Raw genomic sequence first — 25984 nt, forward strand, 5'->3', positions numbered from 1 at the left:
GAGCCACTGGAGCTGCCCAGGAAAATCTTTTTTCCACTTGATTTTTTTTTTCAGACTCTAAATGTTTCTAGTTTTGTGTGTGTGTTCCCACTGAGCATGACCTGTTGAAAGTTATATATAGAAGCCATCACTGCTCCCAAACCCAGAACATTTCATTACCTGCTGTAGGTTCCTCAGACCCACCTTTCTGAAGTGAGGTCTACATTCAGGGTTCCCTGTGTTCTTTTATGTTTGGCCTTTCAGGAGCAAGCAGGAGCATCTCCCATGGGAGAAAGAACCTGACCTTCTCAGACAAGTCCCTTCTATCTCCAGCCCTCCATGTCCCCATCAATTAGGTGACTGAGCAAAATGATATCAACGGGTCTTGCCAACCTTGCATTCTAAAATTTTATCTAGATGGTGTTCTCAAAAAACCCCCTGACTTCCTGAAACAAACATTTAGACCCAAAAGCCATTAGAAGATACTTGCTTTGATCCAAAGATGAGGATGCCAGGTAGGACTTAGGAATCCACATATTTAAGCACATATATGTGCTTAAATACTGCGTTTCCTGTGCTAACAGGTGCCCAACGCTTTGCCCCCAGCTTCTGGCCTCAGCTTTTCTCCCTCCTGGGCAGACGGCCCCAGCTGGGTCCTTGTTGTCATGTGATCCTCATTGTGAAGACAGCGGCCCTCAGCCTTGTAGTACAGTGGCACACCCTCTCCTTAAACAACCGGTGACTTCCAACAATAGCCTCACAGCTTAGGCTGCTGGCTTAAGGGGCGGCTTCACCAAGAGCAAATTTGTAGCTTTTTATTGTTCCTTATCCATCAAGAGTTGAAAATTGGCAGCCTGTGCACCATGGTTGTTGATTCTTACAGCTGCCCTCTTCAGCCTGTGTGGAGTAGGCTTGTCGCTTGCTTTATTTGAATTGGTTACCAGCATTTAAAAATCGGGAGACTTTGGGGGCCTGGCTGGGTCAGTCGGAGGAGCATGTGACTGATGATTTGGGGGTTGTGAGTTTGAGCCCCATGTTGGGGGTCAAGGTTACTTAACACTTTAAAAAATAAACATTGGGAGACTTTGCAAAAACCCTGATTTTAATTGGAAAATCTGCATCCCTGGACCTGCTTAAAATCGCAAGATCTGGCACCTCTGGACTGCATCGTAAGCTCCTGCCCGTGCCAGGTGTTGTAGCACTTGAGTTCCTGTTGAATTGTCCTGCCATCTCAAGAGGTGGATGTTCCCGTTCTACAGGCGAGTAAACCAAGCGTAGGAAAGAGTAACTTGCTCAAGGCCCCAGGCTGCAGCGCAGGACTGGAAGCCATCCCTCTGGGCTGGGGCTCTCTTTCCAGTTCCTAATCCTGAAGCCTCTGTGACTCCAGCTCAGTCCTTAGGCAGAACTTTCTTATCCTCAGCCTCTCTTCTCTACCAGCTTTCTTGAAGGGAATGTCTCACGTGTGCCTGTGGGATTTTAATCCCCAGAAGGTGCCTGAGTAAGGACACGAAGAGGTCCGTGCCACTGCAAGGAGACTTCACATTTCCCAAGAGAAGGGGACAGGCCACGTCACACAGGGCCACGTAAAATTTGCCATTTAACTTCAACAACTGCTTTTTACTTCCCCTACCCCTATCTCTGTTCCAGTAGGGATTCTTAATCGGGGGCTTGTGAAGCCCAGGTGACTGCAGGCAAAACTGCCATTTCCAAGGACTCGGAGGGAAGGAAGTCTCAGCTTCTGGCTGATTCTTAACCCAGAAAACTTGGAAATTGAGAGAAGGCAAGGTGACCAATGACCTCCCATGAAGGGGAGCCTGAGCAGAGGTGGGGTGCTCTACCTCTGGATGTGTGCAGGGAGCCTGGGCGAAAGAAAGTGCCTCTACTGCCCCCTTGGCTGCCTTTCTCCCCAAACGTTAGGCTCAATTTGCAGTCCCTAAGCTTGCAGTATCCTCACCCATTTTGGCAGGTCTGAGTTTCTCAGCAGCACTTTTGACATTGAGGCAGGTCACTCGGGGTAAGTGCTGTGGGGAGTGGAGCAGCATCCCTGGTGACTGACCCAGTGCCAGCAGCCCCTGAGCTCCACCATTCTAGGGCAAGGGCAGCCGTAGACGGTATACAAGTGGGCATGGCTGTGTGTCATCGAAGCTTTAGTGTGACTCTGAAGTGTGAACATCACATAATTTTCACATGTCACGAAATATTACTCCTTTAACTTTCTCCACTCATTTATTGATTTATTCATTCATTCATTTATTCATTCATTCATGACAAACACAGAGAGGCAAAGACATAGGCAGAAGGAGAAGCAGGCTCCCTATGGGGACCCTGATGCAGGGCTCAATCCCAGGACCCCGGCCGGGATCACAACATGAGCCAAAGGCAGATGCTCAGTCACTGAGCCACCCAAGGGTCTTTCTTTAGTCATTTAAAAGTGGGAAAACCATAGTTTGCTGTGGGCCATACAAAAGCAGGCAGTGGACAGATGTGGCTGTCCCTTGCCAAACCCTGCTGAAAACCTTCCCGTTTCTCACTTCATCTCTCCCGTTGGGCCCTGTTGTGCCAGGTCTCTAAGAGTGGGTGTGAGATGCACAGCACATGCCCTCCCCGAGTTTGAGGGGGAGTCCATGCTCCACATCCTTCTAGAGCTCACTAAATAAAAGTGAGGCAACACTCTACCCTCCCAGACCATAAACACTCACAGGTGCCTTCGTGGTGTCGTGAGTAGTTACTTAGGATAAGGTTGGTCTAGTGTTCCCTTTTTTGGCCCACAGCCACCACTTTGGTCATTGTCACCACACATTTACTACCCTAGATTGCTCTGCAAAACCCCGTTGTGTTGGTAAAGCCCCGAAGGAGGAAGAATGGATGGGCCAGCAGCCCTTCAGTTAGCAGGAGCCCTCCTCTACCTCCCAAGGCCGGAAGAGGCCTTACAGTAAAGGGCGACTGGGATTTTGATGGGTGGGCCTTGGACATGACCCACTGGCCTGAGAGAAGGGCCTGGAATGGACACTGAAATGGAAGCAAAGTACAGGCGCTGACAGGGAAACTGCTGTGTGCTGAGGGACAGAGGATGTGGCAGGAGGCTAGACGGTGGGCTCGGGGCTCTCAGATATGAGGCAGAAGCTGCTTTTATGCAGTAATCAATGGAGAATCACCAAGATAGTGCAAGATTTGTCCTGTTTGAGGATGGTAAGGTGATGCTGTAGGCTGAATTGTGTCCCCTTCTCCCCACCTCCTTCATATGAAACTCTAACCCCCAATGTGATGCCTTTAATGAAGTCACTGAAGTTACATGAAGACACGGGTGGGTCTGAGGCAGCCACCCTGGCCCCATCCTGTAGCCTGTGCTTGGTTTGTGGTGTGTGGTGTGGAACCCAGCCTGGACAGGAAGTCATGAGAGGGAGTCAGTGCAAGAAAGCATATGCAGAATGTACGTGAGGATACCTTGTAGCATTGCTTTACCTGCAGGAAATTGGAATTAATGTTTGGTGGTTTAAAGAGATGCCCAGGAGCTCTTTTATGCTCCTTTCTTCAAAAGTTGGGGCATGATCATCTGCCCTGGGGTGTGGGTTTGATTTAGCATCTCACTTCTAACTAATGGAATGTGGCAACACTGCCATGTGACCAGGGTCAGAGGCTGGGTCATTACAAGGCCAGCTTCCGCCTGGGCCTTCCCACCCCCCAGACTCTCTCGATTCTCTCTGGGGGAAGCCAGGAGCTGTGTTGTAAGAATGCTCCAGCTGTGCTGGGAAGAGCCCACGCAAGAGGACCCAAGCCTCCTCACAAACGGCCAGCAGCAAACGGCTCACTATGTAAGGGAACATTGGGGAAGCATGGCCCACCGCCCCCATCAAGCCTTCAGATGATGCCACCCCAGTCAGCATCTTGTTGGCAACCTCAGAAAGACCGCCTAGAGCTCAGCCAAGCCACTCCTGAGTTCCTGTCCCACAGAAACTGTGAAGATTACTATTATTCAAAACCATGGCATTGGGGATAATTTTGTGACTCAGCAGTACATAGAACTAATACATGATATAAATATCTACCAGGAGGAGGTTAGGCAAATGAATTGTGATCTATTCAAAGGACTAAGTAATCAGCCTTTAAATTTGGGTGGCCCAGGATGAAAGTACAAATGGGAGCTTGCATACCATATGTCTAAACATTTTAAATTATTTTTATTTTATTTTATTTATTTATTCATGATAGTCACACAGAGAGAGACAGAGAGGCAGAGACACAGGCAGAGGGAGAAGCAGGCTCCATGCACCGGGAGCCCGATGTGGGATTCGATCCCGGGTCTCCAGGATCACGCCCCGGGCCAAAGGCAGGCGCCAAACCGCTGCGCCACCCAGGGATCCCCATATGTCTAAACATTTTAACATTATAAACCTAACTGGCAAAAATTTAAATACAGTAGGTTTTTTTTTTTTTAAATAGAGTAGGTTTTATCCTACCTACCTTGACAAATAATTCTTTCCAAAAAAAAAAAAAAGACTAAGATTTTTCTGTTTAGCAAAACATCAAAGATGATTGAGTTTGTTTATTGTCGTGCATGTCTGGGCATTCTGTTGATCCGCTAGTGCTGTTTGGATGTCCTAAATTCATAAATGATTATATATTCTGTAAAACTTATTTTAGGTGCTTTCATTTCAGCATGAATGATGTTTTCATAATGAAGATTTACATGTTATTTGAGTTTTGTTACAATAATGAGGCAGCTGTCATGGGTGGGCTGACTTGTGTCCTCCTAAATTTTAAATGTTGGAAATCCTAACCCCCAAGACCTCACTCAGAATGTGACTGTATTTGGAGATTGGGATCTTTAAAAAGGTCATTAAGTTAGTGATTAAGTTAAAATGTAGTCACAAAGGTGGGCCCCAATCTAATCTGACTGGTGTCTTAGTAAGAGGAGATGAGGACACAGACACACATAAAGGGATGACCCTGTGAGGACACAGGAGAAGACAGTGTCTGCACACCCAGAGAGACACCTTGGAAGGAACCCGCCCTGCCAACTCCTTGATCTTGGACTTCTGGCCTGTACAGTAATGTCTGTTGTTCAAGCCACCCCATCGGTGGGACTTTGTTATTTTTAAAGATTTTATTTACTCATTCATAAAAGACAGAGAGAGAGGCAGAGACAGAGGCAGAGGGAGAAGCAGGCTCCATGGAGGGAGCCCGACCTGGGACTTGATCCCCAGACTCCAGGATCACACCCCAGGGCCAAAGGCAGGCACCAAACCACTGAGCCACCCAGGCTGCCCCCATTGGTGGGACTTTGTAACGGCACCCCGAGCAAACCAACACAGCCCCTTAGATGATGAGAGTTCCACCTCACAGCTGCAGAACACGGGAGATGGTCAGAGAGTCGGAGAGCCTGAGTCCTCGAGGGACGGGCCACAAGCAGCGTCATTCCAGGCTCCACAGGGGGACGAGAGTTCTTACCTACACGGATACCTGGGGGCAAGAGGCCTTCATTTCCACTGGGACCCCAGTTGAGAAAGGCTGAGCTAGAAGATCCAACCATAAGATGCAGTTAAAGCCAGAGTGTGCCAAACAGATATATTCTCATCAAAAATGCTGAGTATATTTTTTAAAAATGCTGAGTAAATGTAAAACATGGAAAATCAACACAATTTTTCATGTGTTTCTAAAGGTTTCTTTCTTAAAATATTAAAAAATGGGCAGCCCCAGTGGCGCAGTGGTTTGGCACCACCTGCAGCCAGGGGTGTGATCCTGGAGACCCAGGATCGAGTCCCATGTCGGGCTCCCTGCGTGGAGCCTGCTTCTCCCTCTGCCTGGCTCTCTCTCTCCTTCTCTCTCTCTGTGTCTCTATGAATAAATAAATAAAATCTTTAAAAAATATTAAGAATTTTCTGTTAATGTAAAGACAAACTATATGGGTGGGGATGGGGAGTGACAGGTAGTGATTGTGAGGTTTCTTTTTATTGCAGTTAAATAGACATAAAATATACCAATGAACCATTTCTTAAGTGCATGGCTCAGCAACATCAACACACTCACCCTGCTGTGCACCCACCCCCACCACCGTCTCCAGAACTTCCATCTTCCCACACGGACCCCCCGCCCCCCACCCCAGCCCTGGCTCCCACCATCTCCTGTCTCTGTGGACAGACCTCCTGGGAGTGGGGTCCTGCAGGAGGTGTCCTGGATCTGGGTCCACTCCCTGAGCCTGGTGTCCTCGGGGTCCGTCCATGTGGGGGCAGGTGTCGGGGTCCCTTCCTTCCTAAAGCTAAATAATCTATTATGTGTGTGTAGACCACATTTTGCTTTCATGTCCTAGAGCAAGAGGTGGGGAGAAGGGTCTCCCCAGGGCCTGAAGAGGGGTGGTCACAGGAGCAGGTGGGGTCAGAGAGGCTTGTGTGCTTCTCAGTACAAGTGTGTATTTGTGATGGGGGGGGGCTTCTAATGCAGCACTGCCCCACGGGACTTTCAGTGATGATGGAAATGTTCTATATCTACGCCTTCCACCGTGATGGCCGCTAGCCACAGGTGGCTCTCGAAACCTAAATTAATTAAAATGAAACTAAACGTTGAATTCCATTCCTCAACCACTGGAGCCAAACTGTAAGTGCCTTGGGGCCACATGTGGCCAGTGCTGCCATATTGAGCAGCATAGCTCTAAAATGTGGGGCCAGAAAAAAATAAAATAAAATAAAATAAAATAAATAAAATAAATAAAATAAATAAAATAAATAAAATAAATAAAATAAAATATAAAATAAAATAAAATGTGGGGGCCAGGTCAGGGGCTCCTTAGCCCAAGTGAAGGGCAGCATGGGCCATAACAGAGTTAAATATGAAGGAAGCACAAGTATTTGTCTCATTCCAGTACCTTTGGACAGCCTGGGGATGTTGGGGGTGGAGAAGCAGGTTGCGGGGTATGATATATAATATGGACATGGCTTTAACGTTGGAAGACGGCACTGGGACATGGAAACTCCTTCCTGTGTAGTAAAAGTATAAAAATAAGGGCCAAGCCCAGGGGAGGTAGGAAGGGGATCTGATGGGGGTAAGATTCAGTTTTCATTAAAGAAGTTCTGGGGGACATAGGGCAAAACATGAAGGTTTATTACATCTCAGCGGTGTGCAGTCATTATGTTCTGTGCTTGAAAATTGTCTAAGAAAGAAGTCCCAATGCCGAGGGATCCAGAGAGCTAGTCAGCCATTCGCTTGATCTGCTTTTTGACCAAGAAGGTCTCTGAGACGGTGCACAGAGACACGTGAACCTCACAAGTGGCTGACTTGAGAAATCTCAGCGTTCCTTCATAGCAGACAGGGTGCTTCCATTTTTCCTGGGAGAGATGAAAGCATCTCAGGTTATTAGAGGTCTGGTTTCCAGGTGGCGTTATAATTTTGCCGTAGGGCTGCAGACTTCGACCTGTTTGGACAGTGGGCGTTGCACTCAGGAGTGGCCCCGGGGGCCCTGGTGGGTCCAGGATGCTGCCTTTGATTGGATCCAGAAAGATGCTCTAGATGGGAGCTGCAGGGGCCTCCCCCACCCACCCTTACCTGAACACATGCCCCCCAGGAGGACTGTAAACACCTGCTCCCGCAGCTGTATTTGCTGAGCACCTGCTCTGCGCCAGATGCTCCTGCAGTGCCCAGAAAGACCTTGGGGGACACTGCCATTCTTGTGCCCCTGTGGGCTCATGCTATGGGGGAGGAGACGGCCAGGGGACAGACAGTTCCGAGAGGATCAGGTGGTACTGGGAAGAAAAATCCAGCAGGGCAAGGGGCAGGGTACTGCTGCTGTCCTAGACGGGCTCAGGGAGAGCTTGTTGGAGGAGGTGACATTCGAACAGCGACCATCAGGAGTGGGATGGGGCCACATCTCGGAGGCTTGGAGGGTTCTAAGCAGGAAGGTGACACAGACAGGTTTATGCTGTGGTCTGGCTGCCAGGGGGACGGAGCCAGTGAGGAGGTGGACGGGCGCCCGGCAGGGGTGAGGCACCGGGCTCTGCTGGCCCCCAGCTCCTGTGAGCGGCGTTGGCACTTCACTCTGTGTGGTTGACCGTCAGCATTGTGCTCGGCCTGGAGAGTGCTCCCCGTGTTGTGCCAGCTGGGCGGCAAGCCACTTAGAGGGACAGGGGCAGCTCGGCAGCCATCGTGTGGCTAGCTTTGGTCTAGAACAAGTGCGAAGGTACATGAGCACCGCTGCTGCGGTCTCTTTGTACTTGGGCCTGCCTGCCCCAAACCACACGTGCACACCAGGCTCGTCCCCTGCAGGGTTTGCGGTGGCTTTATGTGATCCATACTGGTATGGGGCTGAGAGCCTCGGTGACGCCCTTCCCAGACAGATGGACTTTCACCTTCGAGGACCATCTCCTCAGTGACGGCTATTTAGCAGAGTGAGGGACGCTTGGGTCACAAAGATCTAGGTCCAAATCAAGCACCTGCCCTGTGTCATGGTCGTCACAGATTTCCTCATCCAGAAACGGGACTGACGGACAGACAGATGGACACAGTTGGCACCGCCTCTGTGATGAGGAAGTGGAGGAGGAGACAGAGGTGCTGTGCTGCCTTCAGAGCAGACTGGTGATAAAACGAGTTCTGGTGACAATGAGTTTTTAGTTTCGTGTTAACTGATCTTCTGTATTTTAATAACAGGGGTGAGGGGTGATCCAGGATCCACTTGTCCCTCAGTTACAAAATTCCATTCAAGACCAGCTTGCTTTAAAGAATCTTGATGTCCAGAAAAAGCTTGCTGCCCACACCGATGAGCTGAGAAGTCGACCAACGGGCTCAGGGCCTGACTTTGCCACTTACAGTGCCTCAGTTTCCTCTCCTGTCAGTGGGGACAAGGGGGGCCTCTGACTCACAGAGTTGTTAGGACATTGTGTTAACTCGTGGAAAGTGCTTAGACCCAAGCCTGCTGCCCTAGAAAGGTCTTAACAAACGTTAGTAGTCACAGAAAGGGCGGGTTTACTGTAGGCGTCCAGAGCAGCTGACGCCCAGGGCCTGATGGAACTTAGGGTGTGTTCCACAGTAGTGTTACTTAGAATTCATCTGACGCAACCAGCTGTCGTGTTTATCTGTGGTTCTAGCGCCCAGCCTCCGATGGCTTTTCCCCTCCCGACCGCTGGAGCCAGCCTTGCCTCGGGCCCCGCTGCTGGAATGGGTCCCACTATGACCCCACCTTTCCCTGCAGCCACCCAGCCACCCGGGCCTGTCACCCCAGCGGGATATGGCGGGTACCAGCTCCACTCTAGCCAGCCCCAGGAGCCCGCCCTGGCACCCACCATGGCCTCCTCCTACCAGGTATCAGCCTTGCCTTTCTTTGGCTAGCACTGTTGAAGACACGGATACCGTTGAGTGGGCATGTGCGCTGGGCAGCCCGTAGTGGCAGACAAATGAGGACACATACAGACTTACCTTCCTGCTCTTGTCCCTGCCCCTGACAGGCAGCAGGGGATGAGCTTGTGCTAATAGGGCGCTTCTGGCACTGATGATGCCATCTCCTCAACTCAGAGCTCTGAGCCTAGACATCTGGCTGCTGCATTTCCACTTGGAATTGCCAACACGTCCCAAGCTGGGCATGGTCCAACCCCCGAGCCTCTGCCCCTGACCACATGTACCCCTGACGTTAGCGGGTGGTACCATGGGCTGCCCAGCTTGCAAAGCTCACACTGCCTGTTTCTGCCTTGTTCCTCCCTCCCTTGCGTCTGAGACTCTCCCTCCAGGCCACCCCTAAACTCATGCCCACCCCCAGGGCGCTGCCTGGCCTCTGCTGTTGTCCTTGCCTGCATGTTGACCTGTTCCACGCAACAGCCCAAATGCCCCTTGGCATGGCACCCAGACCCTCCCCGAGCCCCTGGCCCCACCTGTCCCTCTGGCCCCAGATGGCATGTGCACAGGCCTGTGCTCTTACTGCCCTCTGGTCGGCAAGCCCACCTGCTGCCTCCGCGTGCCGGCCCTGGCTCACGTGTGCGCTGCCTGTACTGCTCCTCCGAGGAGCTGTCGCCAAGCTAGACACTCCTCAGAGCATGTCTGCTCTCAGATGTTAACAGTTCCACGGGAGCGGCTGTGTCCATGTCACTGGTCAGTGTGTCCCCAGCTCCTGAAATGACCCAGTTCAGAGCAGGAGCTCAGGAACCGTGTGAACGTGTGCCACTTGTGGGGCGAACGAGGGCAGCCCTCACCCCTGCCCTGAAGGGCTTTCCCCTCCTCTGTGTCTCTCTGGTAACACCCTTGCAGGACAGTTCCCTCTACAGACCGTCGGCAGGTGCCAGTAGCTACAGTAGCTACGAGGACGGACAGTGTCACTTACCTGCCTCCAGCCAGCCTCAGCTCCCAGCCACTGCCACGCTCTGCCAGCCAGGTGGGCCTCTGCATGGAGGCACTGGCCTTACGGTGCCAGGAGCTGCCGCGAAGTCACACTTGAAACTTTGCAGCTTCAGAGGAGGGCCAGGGGTCCCGTGCACATCAGGGCTATCTTCCTGGCCAGGGGTGGGGCTGGTGTAGGACAGAGAGGGCAGGAAGGAAAGAGAGAGAACTAGAAGGGGCGCTAACCAGTTTCTTCCAAGGAGGTGAGTTCTGCTGAGGACTTGGAGTTTAGAGATGGAAGAGAGGGGGGCTCTGGCCTTCGGCCAAGCTTAGACTTCCAGGGTGGTGTGGCAGTAGTGCCTGGGGCGGCCAGTTGCTACGGCCACAGGGAGTGTGGCCACCACTGTCTGCTGGGAGTCATTCCAAAGGGTGGCTTTGCAGAGAGACTCTGCTTGCCCCCCAGGGACTAAAGGAACTTCCATCCAGCCCAGCGGAGGGGACAGCCAAGCCCTACAACCAGCGGCCACGGCCAAGGCAGGGCAGCCACCCGGCACCCTGGCCTCGAGCTGCATGGAGAACTACACCTACCCGCTGGTGACCAGCACTCTGCCAGAGGCCTCTGTCTCTGCCCTGCCTTCCTACACCCCGACCTCCTACAGCCCCACCTCTGCCCCGGACATGGGTGAGACGTGCTTCCGGGCACGTGCAGGCACAGGCCATACTTCTAATAGTGTCATTGAAACCAACCCGTATCCTCCTGTCTCCTTTTTCTCTCTGCTTTCTAGGACCAAGCTACCTGGGCTACGAAGCAGCGGTGCACTCGGCGGCTGGTCCTCACTGCCCCCCACTGCCGCCCCTCCCGTTCCCGGAGCCCCCGGGCTCCCTGTGGGGCGGCTCAGGGAGCAGTCCCGGTGCCAGTTCTGCCGGCAGCTTCTCTGGGAAGCTACTGGCTCCCCCCAAACTGCCGAAACCTAAGGGCGGCCCCAGGGAGCCCCCGCTTCACTACTGTGACATCTGCAAGATCAGCTGCGCTGGTCCCCAGGTCAGCTGCCATCCACCCCCCGCTGAGCAGGCCCAGAGGACCTTCTGGGGACCGTCCTGCCCGCCGTGGGCTGGGAGAGCCCCCTCCCCCACCTGGCTAACCAGACATCTGGGTCATTGCCCCAAAAGGCCTGTTATTAAACTGGCAGTGTCAAGTGCACGTCAGAGTTGCCTTTCTGGCATGCTTGTGGAAGACAGAGGGCAGGCGTAGCACTGACTGCTGGCGGTGGGAACGTGGTCTGGGGGTTCCCTTGCCTGAGAGGGCAGAGACTGGGCGGGGCCCCCTCTTCCGCACCTGATGGGTCCAGTAGGCGCCGTTCCAAGAGGCGCCTGGGGGTGGCGTGCCTTCGCTGCAGGGTCACCTAAGGAGGCCAGCGTGCGCTCGCGTGTGTGCCTGTCGGTGTCTAAGAAGGAGATCCCGCAGCCACACTCACGGATAACCCAGCTCTCACGCAGTCTGAAGTCATCAGACCCCAGGGCTCCCTCTTCACAGAGTACCTCACACTAGTTTTGTTTTCTTTTTATTACTCTGAGAGAAAGCTGGAAATTGGAGGAGTGCGTAGATTCCAGGATGGCAGGCTATCGGGGTGCATGGGGAGCCCTCAGTACCCCCATCCAGCCCCCACCTCCCTGGCCAGGCTGGGGCCCTTTCCTGCCTCCTGCTTTCTTTACAGGCCTCTTGATTGAAACTTCTGTGCACTCTTTCCACTGTAAAACACACGTGCTCATTAAGGGGAGGTTAGTTTTCTCTGCTCCTGTCTTTACTTCTCTGCGGGATTTTTATTCTGCATCTCTGCGATTCTTGGGTCCTCTCACTTGCCAAACACAAGCCTCCACTCCTAATTCTAGGCCCTGCACAGCACTGTGTTGAGTGAGGTGGGGCGCTCCCCCACGAGGGGGACACATGCCTGCTGCGAGGTTGGCACCTGTTGGACGTGCCATGTGCCGCAGAAACTTGAGCTCTTGTCAATGCCAGCTTTTTTGCTAAGGTTAATGGCTCTCTTGAAATTGGAATTTTTGCTGAGAAAGCTGTGGGTTCAGAAGCAGGTGTAGATAATGACTCAGAGATGTCCCTGTACCCCCTGCCCCAACTTCCCCAAGGCCACCAGTTTCCGGGCTGCAGTCAGTGTCACAACCAGGGTGGTGACATTGATGCGAGCCATCCTTCTTATTCAGATGTCTGCAGCTTGTCATGCACATGTGTACATGTGTGTGCATCTTGTTCTGTGCAGACTTAGCACCTGGGCAGGCCCCTGCATCTGCCACCACCACCTCGGGGACCTGCATGTTCCCAGCACTTACCTACCCCTGGCCCTTCACTCCCATCTGCTACATGTGCAGGGCTTCGTCCCTGGTACCTGTTCTCGGGGTGTCCTGAGGGCCTTTCTCAGTGGCCCCCAGTGGACTATGGGGCCCCCAGGACTATGTGGACTATGGGGCCCCTGTGTGGCCAAGGGGAGTCCTTGGAGCTGCAGGAGCACCAGACAGGCCTCTTTCCTGGTCTTTCTGTCTTCACACACTGAATGCATGTTGATGGTGGGAGGTCTGGTGGCAGAAAGACAGTTGCAAACGTTTCCTCTTACTTTGAGCTTCAGATTCTGCGCCCCACGTCCTGTAGGTCATTTCATCACCACGTCCATGTGTCAGGGGGAGGCCTGGGGCCCAGAACCGAGGAACTCAGACTCGCCACAGTGATGAAGCCAGAAGTCAGACTTCAGATGGTCGAAGTCGTGAGGGTTAACTGGTGTGGTGCATGTAGGAGCAGGCCGGAGCTGCCTTACTTGCTGTACTTACAGCGGCTTTCCCTTTAGCACCATGGAGTCTGTTCTTCCAGGCTTTTCTCTGCCCCACAGGCCTTTACCTGGGGGGGTGCGTGCGTGCGTGTGTGTGTGTGTTCTGTTGCTCAGGTAAATGCTCATAAGTTTCCTGAGCTCCAGAGAGTTCCTCTCCTGCTCCTGTTGCTGGCTGCCTCCCATCTGCCCCGGAACTGGCCTGTGTCACTGGCGCATGTCACCAGGGCAGGCCGATTCTTGACGAGGTGGCTGAGCAGGCCCACTTAGAGCATGCTTACTGCAGCTGGCCTCATCTTAAGGACTCCCAGAGGGGAATCTGGAATGCCCCGTAAGAGCTTGGTCACTTGCCAGACGCCATCAGATATTTCGGGCACGCTGGTGCAGCACGCACAGGCCGGTGACTCACGCAGCCTCCCTCACAGACCCCCCGGCATGTTCGCCGCCTTCTGACAAGGAAGTGTGCCCTGTGTGATTCTGGTAGCGTATGTCTCGTGTGGTTCTTGAGGTCAGATCTAAATAGCCAGCATGTTCCTTTGAAGTAGCCCCTGAAACTCAAGAAGGTCATCAATTTTCCAAGAAGAGAAAGAAAACTTATGTCTTTCAGGCTGAGCTTCTGGCCTGTTGACCAGGTCTAATAAAGTGGCACACAACCGTCTGGGTGGCCAGTGAACGGAGGGAGGGGGGCGGGAGGCCTGGGTCTCCCCCATCACGGAACTGCACACACGGGCCTCTCAGGCCGCTCTCACTCTCTGCCTGCAGACTTACCGCGAGCACCTGGAGGGACAGAAGCACAAAAAGAGAGAGGCGGCCCAGAAGGCGGGCACGCAGCCCAATGGCAGCCCGTGTGGGGTGCAGGCACAGCTGCGCTGCAGCCTGTGTGCCGTGTCATGCACGGGGGCAGAAGCCTACGCCGCTCACATCCGGGGGGCCAGGCACCAGAAGGTAGGAGCCCTCATGCCCACCCCCCACCGATGGCCTCCCAGGGGGCAGCTGCCCACAACAGGAAGCTTTTCCTGTGGGGCCCATGCGGCTGCATTCCTTGGGATGTTCTAGAAGTTGTACCCGCCCCCTGGATCGAGGCCTCTTTCATTCCCAGACTCCAGGGAAGACTGCTCTGGGCCTTAGGTATGTTTACCTGCTTATGGAAATGAGAGTTGGAACACGGATGAGGTCAAACTGCATGTTCAATTTGGGGTTCTGCTTTTTAAAAAGTAGATCAAATGAATACAATTAAAATGGTCAAGTTCCCATGTCAATTTTGATAGCAGTGTTTTAATGGGTATGAGATTCTTTAACATCTGTGTTTTTTATATTTATTACTATGTTAATATCAACCTTTTCCTGTGGCCTTAAAGTGCCTGTATTATGCCAGCTTATGAGAAGCTCAGTGGGATCCCCTTGGCTAGAGAAGGTAGAGAGACACCCACCTCTCTCCCTGAGGGGTCTGCCCTTGCTGGGCTCCAGAGGGAGCTTTTTGAAAAGCAGCAACGCTGCCCAAATGGTATTGTTAACCAGCTAGGTAATGCTCACTTGCAGGGGGTGTGCCCTGAAGGCAGGACGAGGAGTGCCTGGTGGGACACCAGCTTGGTGACATATAGTTCACAGGCAGGAGAGTTAGGGAGGCCCCGGTCTGTGGGCCCACACGGAACCCGCTCTGTGCTCCCTCCTGCCCCTGGGGCCTCTGCTCCTGCCCTGCCCCGCTGCCGGCCCTCCTCCAGTTCCTGTTGCCAGCTGGGCCACCCCAAGGTCACCAGCCCAAGGTCCTGTGTTTTCCCCTCCCCTCCTCAAGGGCCTTGTCCTCAGCCCAGCCAGGCCAGGCTCTCAGAAGCCTGAGCAAACCCACAAAGCCCACAAAAGGAGAGAGCAGATACCTGGAGGAAGGGAAGCAAGCAAGCAAGCAGAGGAGTGGGAAGAGTGGGTGCACAGGCCTGGCCGTGTGGGGCTGCAGGCAAGAGAGCTGGGACCCAACAGGGCTGGGCTGTTCCAGGGGCCAAGGAATCCTGCAGCCAGCTCTGGGAGGGGGCAGGTCTGAGCTGTGAGTGTCAGAGCCGCGGCACCCAAGCCAGGTCTGAGGTGGTTGTCAGCAAAGATGCTGCAGGTGGTGGGGTAGTCCTTGTAGTAATGCATTGAGGGGGGTGCTGGGATGCCAAGGACAGGGTGTCACCAAATCCTACGTGAATCCGTGTCCCTGGACAGGGATGCACAGTCCCAAGGGAACATGGAGTGTATCCGTGCATGTGGACCGTCATACATCTTAGCAGGTGGTCCCTGTACCCATCTGGGGTGGGCACTGGGCTGCTGCTTGGGATGCCAAAAACAGCTCTGTCTTTCAGCTGAGACCATGCCGTTTGGACAGAGCTGTGGATGTCAGCAGCACAGGGTGTTGAGATGTTCTAGGTCCTGCCGGGGCATGACTAGTGGGCCTGGAAGCAGGAAGTGATGCTTGGGAGCCAAGGGCATATCCCTGGGGCCTGGGATGGGACCCGCACCCCCCTTTCTCCAGGTTGTCTGCCTCCTACACCCACCCAGGTGCTCTTCTTTTAGGAGGTCTAATCAGACCTGGAGGTGGCCCTGACAGGGGGCCTGGGTCTGTTCCAGGTCCTCAAGCTGCACACTCAGCTGGGGAAGCCCATCCCTGCCATAGAACCAGTGCCAGGGGACTCCAGCTCGGCCCAGGCCACCTGTACCAGCAAGCCAGCCCCTCTCACCACGGAGAATCTCTCCACGGCCTCTGCCAAGCCCACAGCCCCTGCTGGCCCCAGCATGTGCACCCTGAGCAAGCCAGCACTAGCCAAGAGACCAGCTTTGAAGGCCACGTGTGTGGGTACATGTCTGCGTGTCACAGCCTAATGCCCGTGCCCTGACTCACTCCTCATGCTGGAATTTCACAGAAGTGCTTGTCCCGTTAACTTGTGTGTATGTGTACAGCCATCACATCTTTCCAGAGGGACTAAGCTCTGGATGGAGGGTGGGGAATGGTGAGAGGCAGGCCTCTCCCGCATCTTGGCCACCTCTGGGCCACACCCTTGAGAGCCAGCATGGTGACAGCACGATTCACACCCTGGTGTTCAGGGTGAACGGAGCAGGCTCTGATGAGTTATGTGGGTCTCGGGGAGATTAAAGTGGGCTCCTGGTCCCCCCACCTGTGGTCCCACCTCCCCTGGGGGGGCCCGGGCAGTAAAGGCTGCCTGGTGGTGCAGATTGAGTGGCTAACAGCTAGGGTCGCGTGTGAGACGCTCAGTCCACTGACTGCTTCACGGCGTTGACCAGTTTGCCCTCCATGACTCTGGAAAGTAGGTTCTGCTGTAATCCCAGTTTGCAGAGGGAGAAAGAGAGGTGAGGTGAGGTCATGTACCTGGCCCTGGGCCCCTTCATACACAGCTCTTAGAGGTGAGATTCAGACTCAGATCTGGCCGACAGGTCTGCTCTCCACCTCCAGGCCTTGCCCAGGAAGGGGGAGGAGGACTTATTTTAAGCCTCAGCAGCTCTGTGTTTTGAATCACCACACAACATCGAAGACCAAACCAAAGAGCAGTGTGGTAACAAGACACGTCTCCCCTCTGAGGCCCAGTGACTTTGCCTCATGGGGCTCAGTTGACCATGACATTGGGTCCACCAGGACCTCCATCTTTGGGACCCAAGGGCTGCAGAGTTGGTGTGGCCGTGGGCTCCTTGGCAAGGGGCCTGCCTCCAGGGCCGCCCTGTGGATGTGTTCAGATTGGCACCAAACTGGCTGATGTCACAAGGGGGTGAATGGGCAGTGGGAGACCTCGGTTTGCATGGTGTTCCACCCTTCACACTAGCAGAACAGAAGCCGGCCCTAGTTCCCCGCTGGAGCAGGTCATGAGCAATCCAGCTTTTCTTTCCAGGGCCTTCCAAGCCGCAGGCAGCAGGCAGCAGACCCCCAGAGGGCAAGCGGGCACACCCCATACCAGACAGGCCTAGAGATCCGCCCACCCGAGGAGGCTCTGCAGAAGCTTCTGGAAGCTGTGAGGCGCAGCCAGTGGGCCCAGGCTACGTGGAAGAGGTAACACTGCCAGGCAGCTGCCGTGCCCTGGACCGTCGGTGTGCACCCTGCTCCGCCTCTGGGCTGTGGTAGAGGGCTCTGGCAGGGGTCAGGCTTTAAGACTGCACCCCAGTTCTCCATCTGACATGTACACACCTGTCCACGGGCAGACTCAGTGAACCATCTTGCAGAACTCACTGGAAGGTCCCAGCACTAGGTTTCAGACCCTAGGAGGAAGGCCTGAGACAGAGGCACAGGACTCTTGGGCATTAGGAGCTGGTGTGTGGCCTCTGTGGCATCGCCCAGATGCCCAGAGCTCAAGCAGTGGCCCTGCACGGCCTGCCTTGAACAGCCTTCTAGATCCCGATTTGGAAGCCGCCTCCACTGGCCGCTTCCATAGTTCCCAGGCTCCCCGTCAGTGGCTGAAAGGGAGTGTGTGAGCATCACCATTTCTTCTCTTTGTTCAACCCATTCAGCATCTTCTGTTCTGTCCCTTATAAAATAACCACACCAGATAGGAGTCCTGCCGTGGGAAGCCCCGTCATTTAGTAGTGGAGGAGATAAGGTGCATAAAAGCCGCAGGAAGCACGGAAGGGCTTGATGATGTGGAACTCGCCACAGAACAGAGGCAGGAGCTCTGCAGGACAGGGCCTGGGCCCCAGGTGTCGGCACCCGGGGTGGGGATGGGGGTGGGGGAAGGGGGTGGAGGCAGGGGAGACCCAGGGCACGGGAGGGTGTGTTGGTGACATGCTGGCTCCCCTGAAGGCCTCTTGGCAGGCAGGAAGCCAGCACGCAGGCCTGGATGGCTCCATTGTCCCTTATCAGGGCCTCCGGGGGAGGCTCAGTGCCCCTGAGGGGACAGGGGTCCCCCTGCCCAGGGACTAGACACACTGCGTGGGCAACAGCCAACTCAGCAGGTCTCTGTGTCTCAGGTGTGCAATGAGGAAGGCAAGGTGATCCGGTTCCACTGCAGGCTGTGTGAGTGCAGTTTTGGCGACCCCACGGCCAGGGACACGCATGTGCGGGGACGGCGACATCGGCTGCAGTACAAGGTATGTGGGATTGACTGACCAGGCTTCATGCACCCCGCCCTGGCCCCCGCTCCTGAGTCTGAGCCCCTGCCGGGAGCTCCAGGCCCCATGAGCCTGTCAGGCAGTGTCCACACCCGCATTCCCGCTGCCTGGGGACCGTGGGAGGAGACCCAGCACTAGCTGTGTCTCCCGTGGTGTCTCAGCTCCTGCCAAGGAAGGTTTAGTGGTAAAACTCCGTGCCCGCTTATTGCAGGAGGGGGTCCTCGAAGCACATGGGATGGGCTCACGGATGCCGCCTCCTGTCCCCAGGCTCTCAGCGTCCGTGTTCTCTTCTGGTGTCTACCAGGAGCTCCAGCTAGCGTGCGGGGCTGAGTGGGGAGCCTGGGGGGCAGGAGGGTGTGACCCAGGGGCCACAGATGTGGCAGGAGTGCTGGGCTGTCCAGGCTGAGTGTCTTCAGGGAGCCAGTCCTCCGAGGACCCTGGGCAACAGGTGCTGAGGGCCTCCAGCGCCAGTGGGGCCTTTGTCCATGCACTCCACTTCCCACCCAAGGGGGTGGCCTGTGGGCCTTTCTGCCCCATGGGCCCAGCCAGTGCAGCTGTCAGCTGCCCCCCCTCAGCCTCCCTCTCACAGGTTTGCAGAGCATGGGTCTTGTTACGTGTGCACATGGGCGACGAGCAAGCTTGTGCACAGCACACATGAGTGGCTCTCTCACAGGGCCCCTCCTTTCTAGCTGCTCTATTGAGACGTCATTCACACGCCACACAATTTGCCCATATAAAGGGTACGGTTTCACGGCTTTTACTACTGTATATTCACACACTGTGACCATTTCCTCTCTCTAGTTCCGGAACATTCCATCACCCCGAAATGAGGTCCCATCACACCTGCACACACTGCTCCATGGGCCCCCTCCCCATCCGTGCAGGAGCCTGTCCTGGACGTGTCACACACATGGACTCACACCCCATGGGGCCTCCTGTGTCTGGTTCCCTCCCTGAGCGTCGTGGGCTCAGGGTCTGTCCCCGGGGTGGCATGTGTGGGCGCCTCACTCCGCTGTTTGCAGCTGAGGGATGTGCCCGTGTCGGGGGAACGTGTACATGTGGACCGTTGCCGGCAGTGAGTGCTCCCTAGACAGTGCTGCACTTTCTGGATGATGAAGGAAGAGAGAAGCTGCAACGGTATAGAAAACTCAGATTGCCGGATTTCACGCAAATGGTGCTTCTGCTGAATTTGCTTGATTAGAAATACGCACTTGGGGTTGGCTCTGCAGCGACCCATCCAGGGTCAGTGAAGTGTCTCAAGGTGGTACCGAATGCCCTTCTTCCTTGGGTGGCCACACCCGGGTGTCTGCTGGGCAAACTCCCCCTAGAAGCTCCCTGTTTTGTGGCTCCCAGTCCCAGGAGCCTTAGGACTCTGTGGGATGGAGCCCCAACTGTTGAGTCAGCACAGGAGGCTGTAGGCATGGGGGCTCCTGGGGCTCCCAGCGCTCATGGAAATGAAGGTCTCCTGTCTCACGGCCCTTCCTCCACTTTCCAGAAAAAAGTGAACCCTGACCTTCCGATTGCACTGAAGCCCAGCCACAGAACCCAGAAGCTCCTGGAGGCCAGGCTGAGGAAGCAGAGGCAGCTGACCAAGAAGCGGCTTGAGGAGATGCGACGCTGGTACGCGGGGATGGGGTGCACAGGGTCCCTGCCAGGCCGCCCCCACCCTCCCGAACACCCTCTGCTCGCTTCAGGCTTGAGGACCCAGGTGCTCACCCTTGAGAGGCTAGCAGGGGACACCGCCCTTGGGGGAGACGGTCACACTGAGGATCTGTGCTACTGTCACATAATAAATGCAGAACAGCACAGCCCCTGTGACCGCAGGGCAGGTGCTCTGGGCCCCCATTCCTGGGCATGCTCTGTGTCTCCCTCTCTCCCCAGAGTCCCTCTGACATCCTGTGTCCTGATCTCTTGTCTCCCCTAAATCTTAGTGTTCCTTGCGTCCCCCCTGAATCCTGGTGTCCCCTGAGCACACACACATTTGTCATGTCCCCCTTCACCATCTGGAGCAGTTTGGAAGCCTTTTCTGACCTAGTGTATGATTGATGGAAGATTTGGGCCGTGGCTGAGCTGGGGAACGAAGCCCTGGACAGACCGGGGGCTGCAGCCGCCCCTGCCTTCCCCCGCTGCTGCCCTTGGCCTGTGTCCTCTCAGCCCACCTCGCCTCCATCTCCTGGGCTCTCAGGGCCCCGTCGGGCAGCTGAGACCCTCCCTGGTGGTCCTGGAGCCACCAGCCTTGCTGAGCCCCACGACCAGGTGTGGTTCTGATGTGACCAGCCCAGTGAGGCCTGCAGCCACTTGAGCACCCTGTTTGCCCCTGGTTCCCCGGCAGGCGCCACGAGCTGTGCAGGAGACGCCTGGAGGAGGGGCCCCAGGCCCAGGATGAGCACCCCGGACCCCCATCACCTGACCAGCACCCTCCTTCCCTCAAGAGCAGGCCAGGGGCGCCTGCCGGCTCAGCTCTGGTGGGTGGTGGCCTTGTCTTGGTGCCATCATGCCTCCCACGGTGGAGGCCCCGCAGGCAGGTGACCCTCTCAAGTCCTCGCTAGGACCTGAGTTCTCCAGGGTGAGGGACATGACTTTGAACTGAAACCCCCCTAAGAGGGGCCCGAGGGTGGGAGCTGGCAGGGCCTGAGAGCCATAGCCTACCCACCCCATCACCGGTCACCTGCAGGAGCCCCAGGCCCAGGCCCCACCACTGGCCACGGGAGTTCCTTCAGCTCCGAGGCCCGGGCCACCACCTCCCTCCAGAGCCCTCGGCGTCCGTCCGTGCAGGCTGGGCCTAGGCTTGGATGGGAGCCTTCATTCCCACCTTGCTGAGGGGAAGAGCCCCACTGAGTTGGCTGAAAAGCCTCTGGCTCAGAAATGTAAGAACGTCACCGAAAGGGAGCCCTCTGGCCCCATGCAGTCCCGCATCCCCGCTGTTCCACGCCTCACGGGTTCCTGTCCTCCCTTGGCCTGGCTCCCTGCTGCCACTTGCCTGTCACCCCCGAAGCCAGCCTGACTCTGGGGTTCCCTGTGGCCTCCTGCTGCATGTGCTGTGCCTCAGCAGGGCTGACCTCCTGTCGCCTGCCCACCGGGCGCCTGGGGCCTCGCAGCCAGCCTGTGACGTGCACGCCTTGCCCTGCAGTCCACGTGGCGGGAGACCAGCGATGACCGGCACGTCCTGTGTAAGCACGCCGCCATCTACCCCACGGAGGAGGAGCTCCTGGCCGTCCAGAAGGCCGTCTCCCACTCAGAGCGTGCCCTCAAGCTGGTGTCTGACACTCTGGCCGAGGACAGCTCCGGGAGCCCGGAGCACGCGGGTGGTGAGCACAGGTAGTGGGGCCACTCTCCGTTCCCAGGGCCCCGGGGTGACTTGGCAGGGCAGAGAGGTCCCCCTGGGGGGAGGGCCGGGGTCTCGGATGGGACGTGGCTGGCTGGCAGGAGGGCAGAGGCAGCCTCACCCTGATTGGCTTTGAGCTCACCCCAGTTTCTGGGGCTTTCCACCCGTGGGCAGAACATTCCCCAAACTGGCATTTCCTACGGAAGGTGCATCTAGAAATGTACTTCACAAAGGGCAAACCAGACTGTTCCTCTTCTGTGAAGTGGAGATTAGGGTGATTCTGACCCTCTTCTTCCTCTGGCCCCACCCCCGCTGGCGGGAGGATGCCCTGGAGCGCCCCCGCAGTGAGTCACTATTCCGGTCGCTGTGACTGTCGGGTGGGAAGGCCCCGCTGCCTGTGATCTGAAGGAAGTCTGCCTTTCCAAGGCCTTTCTTTCTGAGTGGTGGCTTCGTTTCCTTTTTGAGTTGTTTGTATGAGGCTAAAGTACTCCACGTTCGTGCGTATGGTCCAGCGGCACAGGGGACACTCACAGGTTGTGTGCCCATTGCCACCATCTGCTTCCAGAGCTTTTCCGCCCCCTCATGCAGAAATCCGGCCCTGGTAAATTGGCCACCCCGGCCCTGGCACCCACCACTGCACGTCCTGTCCCCGTGCTCGGCCTGTTCCGGACACTGCACACACTTGCAAGAGGAACCCCTACAGGGTTGGCCCTTTTGCATCTGGCGGGTGCCACTCAGGAGCTTCTTGTTCTGCAGACTTGTGCCCTAGGAAAGTGCATGTGTACCGCCCCTGAGTGAGCTCCAGGGGGTCATCCTGACACAAATGCCCCCAGGTTCCAGGGCCTCCCCCAGGAGAGTGCCCTTCCTCCACCTCGAGTGCTGGTGGAAGCAGGGGTGCAAAGAGACACGCTTTCTGTTCCCCACGGGCATCCTCGTACAAGAGGGCAAAGTCCCGTTCCAGCTTGTTGGGGATGTGCGCACGCCCACCATGCTCAGCTCAGGACCTGCAGATTCGTGTGGCCCCACGGCCACGAGTCAGCCTCCCCTAAACCTTGCAGCCGCTGTGTGCTCGAAGAACAAAACTTACCTTGTTCTTTTTATAAAATTTTTTTTAAGAGAGTGCTCAGGGATGAGCTGGGGGAGGGGCAGAGGCAGAGGGAGAAGCTGACTCCCCGCTGAGCAGGGAGCCCGAGGCGAGATTCGATCCCAGGACCCCGGGATCTCGACCTGAGCTGAAGGCAGACCTCACCCACTGAGCCCCCCAGGTGCCCTGACCCCATTTTAAGCTTTCACTTGACATTTATGTCACATCACGTGTTAGGTCTTTATGTTATTGTTCAAAAACAGGGATGTGCCTTCTTTACACGGGATCATAGTAGACAGTCATTTACTCAGCTGGGGGCAGAGTGTGCTCGTGTTTGGGGGTTTTCGCTTACTGTGGAGGGCCTGTCACATACACACAGTGAAGCCCTGGGGAACGCCTGGTGCCTGTCCCAGCTGATCCCTCAGAAGGGAGCTGAGAGGCCAGAAGCCCATCCTAAGCAGCGAGGGCTCTTGTTTGACTTAACAAACCACAATGCCATTATATTTCAACAACAATCCTTCAACATTGTCAGATACGCAGGGTTGAAATTTCCTGTTGTCCCACAGAGGTCAGACTGTGGGTTTGGGGGTGGTTTTGTTTTACAGTGGGTATGAATTAGGATCCAGACTGGTTGGCGAGCTCTGAGTCTCTGTGTCTGCAGCCCCCACCACCCGCCCCCGAGCTCTGCCCTCCGTGGACCTCGGCCCCTCTGCAGCCATCTCCCATCTGCATGTTGCTGTTGGCCTCTCGGCCCAGGCCTCTCTGGCCATGTTGGGCTCCAGCGCACTGTGGTCCAGAAACCAACAAGAAATACATAAGTGGGGGCACCTGTGTGGCTCAGTTGGTTAAGTGTCTGAGTCTTGGTCTCCGGGTTGTGAGTTCAAACCCTGCACTGTGCTCCTCACTGGGAATGGAGCCTACCTAAAAAAGGTAGAAAGAAAAAGAAATACATAAATGGATTTGTAAAAATTGGAGCCCCTCCTATCCCAAGAAGTGTCAAACCAAAGGTGGCAGTTCCTGAGCCGAGGCAGGGATTTGGTGAGGGGCTGAGGCAGAGGCCCATGGAGGGAGGCAGCGAGGCCACGAGGGAGAGGGTGGCAGCCAGGAGGCCTCAAGCCGGGCTGGGAGAAGCTGGAGTCCCCCCCCCAGCCTGCAGAGGGGCTGCGCTGGACAGAGGCAGTAGTCAGGTTCACACGGCAGCAAGCAGGCCAGGCCTTCAGAGGGCCGAGCAGGGACCTGCGTCAGGCCGCTGCAGGTGGGGCGCCCCCGGCCTCGGGACCTGGGCCTGAGGGGAGAGGGCAGGCTCCCAGCAGAGGACCTGGCAGGCCTCCCAGCCAAGGAGCTAAGGTGGGGGCGCCATGACCCCAGAGACACTCGGAGGGGACACACAGCCAAGGGCCCGTGTGGGTGGGGCCCGCCGGTGACCAGGGCCCACGGGGATGGCCTTTGGGGGCCTTTGTCAGAGTGTAGATTATCCGGAAGGAGTAACAACCTCCAGCCCTTACTGAGCACGTGCAGTCCAGCAGCCTTGTCCCTGGGCATGTGCCCATTTCACAGGTGCGGAAGCTGAGGCAGAGGCTTGGCAAGGAGCCCGTGAGCGCCGGAGCCAGGGACCCTGGCGGCAGCACCTCTTCCCCACCCCCCTAACCCCGCGGGTCTCACACCTCTGTGGGCTTGTCTTCACAGCGGCGGCTCCTCCTCAGCTCGGGTCCTGAAGGGCGTGATGCGGGTCGGCCTCCTGGCAAAGGGCCTCCTCCTGCGGGGAGACAGGACGGTGCAGCTGACCCTGCTCTGCTCGCAGAAGCCCACTCGCGCCTTGCTGCGGAGAATCTCGGAGCAGCTGCCCCGCCAGCTCCCGGTAAGAGCCTCGGCTCCGCCCGTGGGCTCCAGGCGGGATGACTTGTTTCCACGCGGTTCTAAGAAACAAGAGGCTTGGCTGTTAGATGCAAACCAGGTTGTTTTCATTAAAAGTTTGACAAGAGGGGGAGGAACGTTGGGGTTCCTTCCTAAGGTGACTTCAGGGTAAGTCCCAGCAACAGTGTCCTGTCGCGGCAGTGCCGACTTACCAGCCACTGCGGGGCAAGGGGAGCCGAGAACCTTACGGGGCCCTTTGTGCTGGGGCAGCCAGAGCGGCGTCTGGGGCCAGCGGGAGGCGGCCTGGGCTCCTGGGACTTTCTCCCCAGAAACAACAATTGTGGGAGGACTGAGATGGCCTTGTGATCTAAATGGATCATCTCAGGCTAAAAAAAATCAGTTCCGGGGTGTGTGTGGGGGGCCCTTCCTGGTGTGTCAGCCTCCGATCCTGGGAGAACCCCGCATGGGGGCCGGGCAGACCCCAGCACATCTCCACGCTGGTCAGGACGCACAACCAGGGAGCACGAGAGCAAGCTAACCTCCAGCGTGTCGGTGAAGAAGTGAAAGCCTGATGCCAAGGAGGGAGCACTGGCGGGAGCAGGGAGGCACATGACACGGGGTGGTGGGAGGCGTGCATCCCAACAGGGTAGAGCGCTCAAGGCAGGAGCTAGAGACCGGGGTGGCCTTGAAAGGTGGGGGAGCAGTGGTCCCTGTAGAAGGACCTGCATCTGCAGTGGCCGCGGGGCAGGTGTGTCCGAGCACATGGGGGCCTGGATCATACCACTTCCCTGGAAGTGGGAAGACAGGAGGGTTCTGAGCAGAGGAGTGACGTGCCCCGACTTGGCCACGTAAATACTCGTTTCTGTGGCTCAGCCGGTTAGGTTTTGGACTCTTGATCTCGGCTCAGGTCATGATACTAGGGTCATGGGATCGAACCCTGCAACGGGGAGGGGGGGGGGGTCGGTGCTCAGCAGGGGGTCTGCTTGAGGTTCCCTCTCCCTCTCCCTCCTCCTCTGCTCTCCCCCGCCTTGTATGCCCACATGAGCGGGCTCAAGCTCACTCACTCTCTCTCTCTCATAGTTAATCTTTAAGTAAATCAGTAAATACTTGTTTCCTTCACTGTAGTCTCCAGCTCACTACTGCAGGGGTGCAAGCATGGCTCATGTGCAGCCCCATGAGGATGGCCTCAGTCGTGGGCAGTGCGCCCCACTCTAGCAGCGTGGACAGGCCGCCGGGGCCACCTCAGCAGGAGGCCCTGAGCAGAACAGGGGACCGGGCAGGAGGAGGGTGCGTTTCAGGGCCAAGAGTGGCCTCAGGCGTATATGCAGGTGGTGTCAGAGGGTGATGGACGCTGGGTGCTGGGTGCACAGCTCCGTGCTGCAGGCCCCAGGCCCCCTGAGGTGGGCCGTGGGCTCCCTGGTCCCCACACTAAGATGTGGAGCTGTGACGGGGAAGCATCTGAACCCACCGCCTAACTCGGGCTCATCTGTGCTGGCCAGGTGGGGGCCAGGCGGCTTAGCCGGGGCGTGGAGCATGTCC

At 56.3% G+C, this 25984-nt stretch overlaps 1 protein-coding gene across 6 annotated transcripts in view; it reads left to right on the top strand.

The window, feature by feature from the left end:
• The window catches only part of ZFR2 (zinc finger RNA binding protein 2), a 44165-nt gene that overhangs the window by 11714 nt on the left and 6467 nt on the right, over positions 1-25984 (top strand). For 5 of the 6 annotated variants that reach the window (XM_049097599.1, XM_049097597.1, XM_025456956.3 and 2 more), the window contains exons 2-13: positions 9051-9264; positions 10201-10324; positions 10733-10951; positions 11055-11311; positions 13863-14045; positions 15702-15927; positions 16973-17130; positions 18042-18161; positions 19678-19802; positions 20515-20647; positions 21313-21500; positions 24278-24449. In XM_049097599.1, coding sequence (XP_048953556.1) covers positions 9064-9264; positions 10201-10324; positions 10733-10951; positions 11055-11311; positions 13863-14045; positions 15702-15927; positions 16973-17130; positions 18042-18161; positions 19678-19802; positions 20515-20647; positions 21313-21500; positions 24278-24449 — 2106 coding nt within the window. In that variant the 5' untranslated portion in view covers positions 9051-9063. Of the gene's footprint in view, positions 1-9050; positions 9265-10200; positions 10325-10732; positions 10952-11054; positions 11312-13862; positions 14046-15701; positions 15928-16972; positions 17131-18041; positions 18162-19677; positions 19803-20514; positions 20648-21312; positions 21501-24277; positions 24450-25984 lie in introns of those variants that run through there. The other variant, XM_049097600.1, reaches the window with a different exon arrangement.

Source organism: Canis lupus, chromosome 20 (genome assembly GCF_003254725.2).
Source record: "Canis lupus dingo isolate Sandy chromosome 20, ASM325472v2, whole genome shotgun sequence".
NCBI classification, from domain to species: Eukaryota; Metazoa; Chordata; class Mammalia; order Carnivora; family Canidae; genus Canis; species Canis lupus.